General features: G+C 45.9%; 1 protein-coding gene across 2 annotated transcripts; it reads right to left on the bottom strand.

Moving 5' to 3' along the window:
• Positions 1-2: 2 nt before the first annotated feature.
• M6PR (mannose-6-phosphate receptor, cation dependent) lies at positions 3-9,848 on the bottom strand. Of its 2 annotated transcripts, XM_010946380.3 has the most exons (8): positions 9,443-9,848; positions 8,757-8,961; positions 5,271-5,450; positions 4,335-4,501; positions 3,134-3,243; positions 2,711-2,841; positions 2,070-2,196; positions 3-1,602 (listed from the first exon to the last, which is right to left on the bottom strand). In XM_010946380.3, exons 3-8 carry the CDS (start codon positions 5,447-5,449, stop codon positions 1,480-1,482), a joined length of 837 nt encoding a protein of 278 aa, XP_010944682.1. In that variant the 5' UTR covers position 5,450; positions 8,757-8,961; positions 9,443-9,848; the 3' UTR covers positions 3-1,479. The 2 variants fall into 2 exon arrangements, with proteins under 2 accessions (XP_010944682.1, XP_010944681.1); XM_010946379.3 differs by lacking the exon at positions 8,757-8,961 and having other exon boundaries at positions 9,443-9,845.
• Positions 9,849-10,473: the final 625 nt, after the last annotated feature.

Consider the following 10,473-nt stretch of genomic DNA (forward strand, 5'->3'; position numbering starts at 1 on the left):
CATGTTTTTTTTTTTTTTAATCTTTTAAGTGTTTTTGTACAAAAAGTGTATTTTTTTTTTTGCATTTTTAAAACACCAGGGTGTGGGGAAGGAATGCAAACAAATAATGAAAAAGATGCTTTTATAACATTATTTCCCTGTTTAGAAAGAAAAAAAAAATCATTCCATTGGATTTAAAAGTCTGAAGAGGAAATAACTTCATTTTCTTCTCTAAAGGCTAGAAAGGCCCCTGCCTGTTGATCCCAGCCTCTCGTGCCCAGCGGAGCTACGTTACTCTCCAGTGGCCCAGGGTCACTATCACAGAAAGATCAGGCCAGGTTTCTGGGCACATGGCCTTACTTAACAGCAAGGTGGAGGCATCAGAGGATAAGAACCTCTCCCTACTGAAAGGATGTGGGCAAGAAGACACTTCCCTGAGCCAGAAGGGGGCAGGTGTGGCAGCATCCACACCCGGAGTAGAAGGTGGCAGAGCCCTTGGTGCCCCACTTCTGCTTCCATTCCCTTTCCAGGAGACTGGGGGGGAAAAGTCAAAATGACATGCCTGCGAAGGGAAAGTGCAACATATTTAGAAATTCTGGTAGAGGGAAGTATCTGAGGAGTCAGAAAAGCTTTGCCAGCTTTTACTACAAGTGGGAAAAGAAAGCCATCAGGGAGATCCCACTACAACATAAACAGGCTTCCCTTTTCTGGAACCCTGGTGGCATAGGAGGTCAATTTCAGTTTCCCTTTCCAACGGACTGGACTTCTGGATCAGGCATTTTGGCTACAAGTGGACCAATAATCTAAGACTACAATCCAGGGCCCAGTTCCAGCTGTGAAGTCACTCCAACGCCAGCAAATGAAGTGTGGTACCTTGTAGTCCTCTAACTGGGAAATTTCACATCTTCCCCATCACAGTCCGAGAGGTGGGAGAATTAAGTCTATGACATCTCCAGGCTCAGACCAAATGGCAGTACTTGGAATGCAACCAAGTAATCACTGCAAAATAGTTCCAAGCAGCAAGAAATTACATCCAGATTCTCATGGAGACTACTGTAGGGTGCAGAGCAACAGCATGAAAGCAATCAAACTGTATAAATAATGTTTCTTTGCCTTTTTTCTTTTCAAAAAGAAATCCAGTGTCTCAAAAACTTGTGAAAATGTGTTTAAAAAAGAAAGGGTCAAGGAGCCTGCCACACCCTTTTGTTCCCATAACTCTCCTGCTGTACCTTCTGATAGTGAGAGAGGGTGCAACAGCTTCTCCTGCCGTCGGCCTGTGGCACCGTCTCTGTCCTACAATTGCACCTCAAGAGGGACAGCAAAACAGGAAGCAAAGGGAAGGTGTTTCTACCACTGAGAAGTGGGTGCAAACCAAAAGCAAACCGGAAAGCAAGAGCAGTATTAAGGGGGAGATGAGGGACCGGAGTGGAGGCTGCTTTAGAAATCTGGCTGAGTATGCTTTGGTTTGGGGGCTGAAGAAGCTGGACATTTAAAGTGCGATCACATCGGTAATAAATGGTCATCCCTTTCTTCTGACTCCTCCCCCAGCTGGTCATCCCCCACACCGCGGTACGCAGCAGGCACGTTTCGGGGTTTAGATCGGCACACAAAGTCACAGCCGTCCTGAAGGGAAAAAGGAAAGGAAGGAAGTGATCATTTGGAATAAGCAACTTTAGGGTAAGACAAAGGATATTAATGGTCTAAGAATGTGGCAAGAATTAGTTTTTTTCTGGGGATAATGAAGAGAAAACTCCAAAGCCCAAGGATTAGCCTAAACTGCACAAGGAGACAGCAGTGAAGTTCTAATCAGGCCGCCGCCTCTCCCCGCCCAGGCCCCTGGCAGCTGTAGCGGACTTCTCAACCTGAAACAGCATGGCTCTTCCGGCCAGGTCTCAGCAGGGCCAGACACTAAGGTGCGATGCTACTTACTACTCTGCACTAGGGCAACTGTCTTGGTTTGCCGGGACTTTTGTGGTTTTAGCACCCAAAGTCCTGTGTCTCAGGAAACCTCTCAGTCTGGGCAAACCAGGATGGCTGGTCCTTCAACCCTGCATGCAGGCCACGACTTAGCCAGCTGCCCTGGTACTTACTGCTACCAGGTTGCCAAGATCCTGCCAGAAGGCTAAGTGAGGAAACTGCTCCATTCCTTTGGCTCCCACCACCAGTCGCTGGTACAGGAACCCCCCAATGATATAAACAGCGACCAGTGATGCAAACCTGTTAGGGAGAAAGACGTCTATACTTCAAAACCAAGAAACAGTGAAACCCAGTAAAGATAATCTCTACATTCATTGTTAGCCGTGTTCCATAAAAATGAAAGAGGGAAAAAAAAGGTAGTCATGTTAATGAAAAGGGACTGGTAGCTTCCTTAGAAAACCAACTAGTACTGTCAGTCTGAGAAACACAAAAGGCTCAGAAAAAAATAAAATTGTCACTCTGGCTTAGGGCTGAGAATAGTCACTAGTAGATACACAACTCCATTTCTTCAAAAGTTCTAACAATCTAATGGGATAGTACGAAAAACTGTCCAGCCCCCCAGAAGGGAAAAAACCCACCTCCAAACGCAAATACTTACTGGGGACAAAACAGTCTCACTTTTCAAAATGTGCGCAGAGTTTAAAGAGGATTTTCCCAAAGTTCTTCCCCCTCCAATTATGTTTTGTACCCATATACCTCCAAATAATTGTTGAGTTAAAAAAAAGGCTTGGACTGATACAGGAAAAGGACTCACGTGACAAGTAAGACGGAGCCCACGCTGAGGTGGGAGACCTCCGGGGAGCAGGCCAGGCTGCTATCCATCTCAAAGAGGTAGAAACAGTCTTGGACTTTGCCTCGCTCCTCAGACACAGGGTTAAAATTGTCCTGATGGTGAGAGGACAGAACACAACGTTTATCTGGTAAAGTGTTTTTTTTGAGGCCTGTCAGAAAAAAGAACAAAACCCCCCCAAAACCCCCAAAACATCTGCTTTCTCCTGCTTCAAAAACCTATTTTCCATGAATGATGGAAGACGGGTGTCTACGACTCAGGGAAAAACTGAACCTCCAGTTTTCTCTGATGCATCCCAATGATCCTGTTCCCTCCAGACAGTCTCTCCCACTGAGAGGTCAGTCCCTTCATGGCCCCTCTAGGCTCCTATGCCCCAGGGTGCCTCACCGCCAGGGTGCGTCGATTGCAGGAGATCATCACCACTGCCCGGCGCTGCTCCTTGCCACAGTGATTGTCATATTCATCACCCCCTTTATAGATCAGCATGATCCAATTACCTGAGGAGGGACAAGGAAAATGGAGCTTTGGGGCAGGGGACAAGCAGAGGCAGACCTGGGCACTGCGGTAGAGTGGACCTGAGTTCAGTGAAATTGGCTTTAATTGAAATAACCCTTATCAGCATGAGCTCCATGTACCAGAAATACCGGCTAGAACGTGCTTCCTTACAACAGCTTTGCATTCCCTCTTTAAGAGAACTGAGAATCAGATATTCATACAAGAACAATCATAATTTTCCACATTAAAGGTAGGCAACCAATAGTGCAAATACAATTATGATCTATCCCCTAATCATGATTCGCATTTTCTAAACACCTGCTGACATCAAAAGATGAGGTGACATACCATTACTGGGTGGCAAGCGAACGTCTAAGATTTTAAATTAACCACACATAAATTCAAAGTGGATGATTTTTAAGACTTGGGGAAGGGGGTTCTCTCCTTTAGTATTTTCTGTGTTCAAATTTCTTTTACAAAATATCATTTGATTCAGTAATAATGTGAGTGAATAGGGTAAGGATTTTGCTTCTAATTTTGCATATGAAAAAACAAAGTAAAAAAGGAGAAATGATATTTCAAAGTCACAGGACAAATAAATATGAGCTGGGTCAAAATTCCAGTCTTCTGATCTCTAGCCCCAAACTCTTGACATTTTTTTTTTTTTGGTTTTTTCTTTTTTTTTTTTTTTTGACATTTTTTAAAATTATGTTACTTACAGGAGCAGCAATCTGCACTAAATAACTTACTCGTCTGCTTAAGGAAGGAAAACAGACCACAGTTGCTCACATAGTCCCTTCTAGCAATATGATTTATGACTTGAGAAATACCACCCTAACTCAAGTTGGGGGGGGAGATTTTTGTAGACTGACTGGTTTTTAAAAAAGCTTGATCTCACTTTAAAACAAACACATAAATGTCCTGAGCCTTGGCTGCAGGACTGTGGAACAAGGCACCCTGTGGTTTGCGGGTATCTCAGGTGTGCTGAACCACACACACCATCTGATGCACTGCAGGGACCGGGCAGGGCTGAGACAGGACTGTCAGAGGGACTGACCTGGGATCCATAACTAATCAACAGGGAGAGTCTTACTTCCATTGAAGATGTGAGTCTCGTTGAGTCTCCCCACGACTGTCTCCTTCCCGCTACTCTTGCTGATCTGCACCAGGCCTGCCCCGGAGCTGTGGTTGCCAGCTTCTCGGCACACCCTGAACATGTAGACGTACGTGTCTGAGCCCTGGCCCACGGTGCTCTCAAAGCTGCAAGGAGAAGTGAGGAGACAGAAGAGGGCAGTTACTGGCTGTCAGCCTTAAGAAGAGCAGCCTCCTTTTAACCACCACCACCAAAAAGGTGCCTTCAATTTATTTACCTGATGTCACAGCAGATGTAATGGTGAATCACACCTGCTGCACCACGAGGTCCCCACGACCTGACAGACCCTGACCACACCCTAAATGCTGCTGCTGACTGATTAAAACAGCACCCAAGACGGCGTGTATTCTAGGTATTTCCAGAGTAACTGCTCTAGACTATGCTAAAGTGTTAGCTACTACTTCCCAGTGAGTAAGGGTCTATGTTCATGAGACACTCCTTAGTTCCTTAAAGATGATCTCCAGATTCACGTACCCAAGATTCCTGACACTTATGATGACACATACAGGCCTCCGTATGTTCATCTGGTACTTCTAAGGTCCTACTGCATAGACGTATCAAATGCTGCTTTTTAATTTCCTATAAGCTGGCCCATTGGACCCAGTCTTGGAAACGGCTACTCTTTTGCATAAGATGCCTGCACATGGCTACTGAGCACTGGGCCGAGCGCCTGCTCTGCATCCTAAAGGAGAGCAAGATGTCACGGCCCAGGAAGACCAACGCTGCCGAAGTTTAGGTTAGAACCATCTCTCAGGGCAGGTTATGATACATGTACCCCCTACATATCTGGTAGAAATACTAAAATAAAATCAGTGAGAGGAAAAAAAGATTCTTTAATAAAGTCATTTTCAAGCCTTTAAGGTTCTTCCCATTTACCTTTTGTTATACAGCGGCTTCAGCCTCTTCAGCAGAGCCAGTTCGTTCTCTGACTCTTTACCCTTTTCTCCCACCAGGTCGCATGTTTTTTCTTCCGTCTGCCAGGAGTCCCTCACCGCCCCGGCCAGCAGCAGGAGCAGGAGCGGTCCGGTCCTCCAGGAGCGGCAGAAGGGGCGCATCCTTTTGGGGGAAGGCAGGGAGGGGGGAGATGAGAAGAGAAGGGAAAGAGAGAAAGCATATGAATATGCGATTAATGAATGGCATTTAAAAAAACTTTTAATCTTCCATCCATCACCTACATTACACTAGTCAGGTTTCTTCATTATCATGAAGTTGGGCTTTATTTTCTTATCTCTAGTTCAAGATTTTAGCTGTCACCAATGTTCTTTTTGCCATCCTTTAATATTCAAAACTGACTTCCTAAGTCTCTGGGTTCCTCTTTTTCTTCTTAAAACTTATTTTAAAAGCTTCTCCCCAGCTGACTCCCTTGTCTGACACCACTGCTCACCTCCTGTCCTCCCAGTGTCCTTTCAGGACAGGGCCACAACGTGCATTCAACAAAGAGGACAGCATGGGCCTTGGTGAAGAGTTACTGTCTACAGATTGTCGATGATTTCTGCAAGGTGTGCATACAACAGGAGTATCTCTGGGGGTGGCGGTATAGCTCAGTGGTAGAGCACATGCTTAGTATGTGCAAGATCCGGGGTTCAATCTCCAGTACCCCCACGAAAGAAAAAAAAAAGAAGAGTATCTCGACTTGGGAAAAAGACAACTTTTTTGTCCTAGAAACTGTCAGAAGAACCAGTCAATGGCCTAGAGAATACGAAGGTGCCACTAATGAACAGCATTTTGAATCTGCAGAAACAGTAAGATTCTCTGGCATATGCAACAAATAGAACCTCATAACATGTCTGAGTCAAAAGCACCCATGTTAGGAAATTCATATATTTATCACTTTCAGCCTAACTCATAGGCAAGTCTTTCAGCACAAACTACAAAGGTGAGAAGAGAGAAAGGAAAGAACAAAAAAGAATTAATTATGACAGCCTGGTGGAGACATCCTTGCCTCTTTACCGTCTGGTGAAAAGTTGGATTGAGATGTCTCATTATTTAAAGTTTAATACTAGTTCCTAAATACTGCTAAAGCCAGTGACTCTCCCTAAGATAATACTCAAATTAAAATGAACACTTGCTAAGGACTAGTTGGAAGTTATTAAAAAAAAAGATGTAAAATAAAGAAAGAGACTCGCATACTCTGGGCTCTAACCCCTCATTTTAATATTCAGGAGCATCCAACAGTCTGCGTTCATCTTCACCACAAGAATGATGAGCAGAGATAAACACAGCCACAGTGCCAGAATCTCAGCATCGATCTGCTCTAGTGTCTCATCTCTGAAAAATCATTCAATCATTTAAACAACAGGAACAGAATTCACTAGGTCAACATGAGTGGTTTGAAGATATTCCAAAACTCACCTCAGGCTCCACAAGTCATGAATCTCAAGAGTTTCTAGATTTCCAGTAAGTACAGCTGTCTTCCTACAATTCCAAATTGCTGACCATTCTTGGGAATCATCAAGCCACCTTAGAAAATTAGCAAATCAACTCACCTGCCACTGGTACTGCTCTAGGAGTGGAAACGTGTGGCTGTTTCCCAAACTCATTTTCTTTTCTCTAATCTCATCTTTACACCCAGGCTACTGATTTACCCTTGCAAAAGAATTCACTCTGGTGTCTATGATCCAGGCCACTGCTACTTGTTAATTTCCTAACAGTATCACCAATTTTCCTGATACAAAGATTCAATTCTCCCAAACTTTTCTCATTTATGGTAAAATGCTTCCATACTACAAGTCTCGACTTTGGCTCAAATACTCTTTCAGAGTCCTCTAATTCGTTTTCATACTGTTTCAAATGACTCCATTGCACTTTAAGAATATAAAACTTGAAATAGGCAGAATTTAATGGGTACTAGTAAGTACCTGAATAAATTTTCTCCACTCTCCTAAATGAAGTTACATTTGACTTTCTGTTTCCCACATTCTACTGTGCTTGGGAAGTTGTCTCTCTGTCTTGGTGTACTCCAAACATTAATTCAGTGTAGTTTACTAAGATGTTTTCCTAGAATAATTACGGCCAGCCACAAAGTCTGAAGCCCCCATAAACACATTCAAAGCATAAGCAGGAAAAAGCAGAGTGCTTGCTTTTTGCCAGGGACTGTCTGATGCACTTAACATTCATTAACTGATTAAGCCTTAAACAACAACTCTATGCAGTAAATACAATTATTTTTCTTATTTTACAGATAAGAAAACAGACACAGCTAGTGGAGTGAAGCAGATAGTCTTAGCTCCCAGTTCACGGTCTACCCTTAGCCACTACACGTGCATCTTCTTTCACATTAATTTTTTGGGGATTAGAGTAAGCAAAGACTTGCTTTTTTTTTTTTTTTTTTTTTTTGACAAAGCACGAAGGGGAAGTGACTCTTCACACAGTTCACTGACTAGGAGGCGGAATAAAGAACCCAGACCTCAAACTCCTACTTTTCCTTTAATTAACTCATTGCTCAACACATAACTTGACCAGCTGAGTTTCAAAAATGAAATAAGAGATTCCTTTTATTAGACTGATTTAGCATGCCATTTTCCTTACATTCTGTCAGGATCCAATTTGAAATTTCAACATTTCAGCCTTTCAAGATTTTTTTTTCCAGGATCGGTTTTCCAGAGGGATGCTCACACAGAAGGCTATGTTCTTTGGCTTCAAAGTTAGTTCCTTATCTGCTAACAGTTGATGATTTCTTTTCCCAAATTAGAGCAAAGAATCTCACAAAACTGGGAAAGGATGAAACACCTTGCAGTCAGCATTAATTAAGTTGAACTACTGGTTCTTATTGGTTCAAAAAGTTAGGACGAGAAAAAATTTGTTCCTGTCTTTCCTGGTTAAGGTTTGGCTATGGTTGAGCTGCTTCTCTTTGATTAGGTGGTATGTGCTCTCTGTGCCTTATCTAGATTATGCGCGTTAACCTTCACAACCTAGAAAAGTAGATATAATTTCTCCCATTTTACAAATGAGGAAACCGATTTTCACAGAGGTTAAGCTAACTTGCCTTAAGTTATACAAGTATTAAACATGTTGAAGTTAGGGGGGCAACTTGAATGATTCACAGCACAAAGATATTTACTGGAAAACTTCTGATAAATACAAGAGCGCAAAAACGTATTACAAAGAGCATGAAATCCAAGGGCTGGGTAGTCCCTTTTTAATGTGCTACAATTAAGATTCTCAAGGCGCAAGAGTCTGTCCTAGATACTTTGCAGACAAGCGGCAGGACTTAGAAGATTTTGAAAAGTCCCTTTCAATTTTCCTGTTCTACAATGATAGATCTATTTGGTTAATGCTAAAAATTCTCCTTCAATGGGATGACCAACGACTAAGCCAGGAACTGGGAAGCACTCGAGATCACTGGGCCTCTGTATCACTTACTTCCCCCACCCTTTAACCAGCCATGAGCATTTTCCGTTTTTCAATGGTATTTCTACTTTCTTCTCTCCGACTCATTTCTGATGCGGCGGCCCTATCTCCCGTCTCCAGCAGACTACACTTTCAGAAGAGCAGCCTTAGCTAGCTGAAACGCGCAGTGTTGTTAAAGCCTCAAGGCAGAAGCCTACGGCCCAAGGGCAGAAGCTTCCTGCAAAGAGGAACACAAACATCTCGGTTAGCTACTCTTCATCTCATACACTCATATTCCTCACATTTCCTCCAGCGTTCCAGACATTCTCGTTCCGCCTAGACTCCTGACTTCCCAACTGCTTAGGGCCATATCCTCTACACACGATGCTACTTTTAACCTCCCTCCAAGATGCAGGCCAAAATCCCTTCCACAGGTATCCAGGAACACCTCGAACGGACTCCAGGTTTAGGAACCTTCCTTTTCCTGACTTCCAAACACGTGAATTCCCTCTCTGGTCTCGGAGGGCCTTTCTCCCTCGCTCCCTCCGGGACTCTGTGACTCCCCAACCTCACGCCTCCGCCTTTCTGCCCTCGGGCTCCTCAGCTGGATTTTGGGCTAGAACTCGGGCCGAGGGGTACTTAGCGATGCCGGCCCCTGTCACAGACACGAGGGGTGAGCGTTCTCCAGCCCCCTCCTCCTCCACGCCCCTCATACTCACTTATCGCGGGCAAAGGGAGCAGCCAAAGCTCAGAATCCCCGACTGAATAACTACCCGCGGCTGGGAGACAGGGCCTGCGAGGGGCCGGCCGCAGACCCCGGTCCCAGAGCTCGTGGCAGAGCCAGGGTCCCCGCCAGGCGCCTCGTTGAGCTCCACTCCGGGAACCGGAAACAGGAAGCGCCGGGCGCCGCTGGGCGACCGTCCCTCCCACCAGACCCCGCGGCATGTGACCACAGAGCCACTCGCCCCTCTCCCCTTCTCCGTCTCTCAGAGAATCCCAGGCGCTGATTGGCCAGGGACGTGGGCGTCGGGATCCGCCCTCCGGGCATCAACTCCAATCCCCACGGAGATTTTGAAGTTGAGTTCCACTTTGTCGGATCGCTTTTCTACTAACGAGGGTCCCAGCGTCACGCCCCCGGGCCTCTCGGCTCGCGCCCCCGTCACGTGGGGTCACGAGAGGTCACGCGCGGTCACGTGCCGGGCCCGCTCCCGGGTAGGTCGGACGGCGGGGGCGCGTGAGGGCGGAGGCGGAAGCGGAACTGCGGGGCGGGGCCCGCCCCCCAGGGCGCGGCGGGAGCTGTAGTTCTCGCGCGGGGTCGCTTCGTCCTGCTGCTGCCGCGGAACGCTTGCCGCCTGAGGGGGACGCTGGTTCGCCGTCTGCCCGGCGCGAGTCGCTGGGCCTCCAACGTAGGCACCTGGAAGATGGTGGGGAGCGATTGGGTCATGGTCACTTTGGCTTTCTTAACCACACCTTTGTTCTTTTAGCCCGGACTACGGTTTAGTACCTTGAGGTGTAACGGTGGTTACTATTATCCCTCCGTTCTCGTGGCATTTTGTGTGATAAACACTGTGCAGCCCGTTCCGTTGACCCGAGCCATTCAGTTTTAGACTTTGCGCCTTTGCCAAAATCCTTTGCGGTGTCCCTCACGTCTGGCGTCTTGGCCACGTGTCGAAGTCCCCACTCTTTCTTACAACTCCGTTCAGAGGCTGCTGCCCCTGTGACTTCTAGAGGGTTCTCTCTCCCGAGGTGG

Source organism: Camelus bactrianus, chromosome 34 (genome assembly GCF_048773025.1).
Source record: "Camelus bactrianus isolate YW-2024 breed Bactrian camel chromosome 34, ASM4877302v1, whole genome shotgun sequence".
Lineage (NCBI taxonomy): Eukaryota > Metazoa > Chordata > Mammalia > Artiodactyla > Camelidae > Camelus > Camelus bactrianus.

Bases quoted from the DNA above. Each gene is read 5' to 3' on its own strand.
- M6PR (XM_010946380.3), bottom strand. From the start codon at position 5,449: ATGCGCCCCTTCTGCCGCTCCTGGAGGACCGGACCGCTCCTGCTCCTG. The intron at 2,842-3,133 runs GTGAGGCACCCT...TCTCACCATCAG, and splicing joins GCAATCGACGCACCCTGGCG to GACAATTTTAACCCTGTGTC. The intron at 2,197-2,710 runs GTGAGTCCTTTT...TCTCCCTAACAG, and splicing joins GGCTCCGTCTTACTTGTCAC to GTTTGCATCACTGGTCGCTG.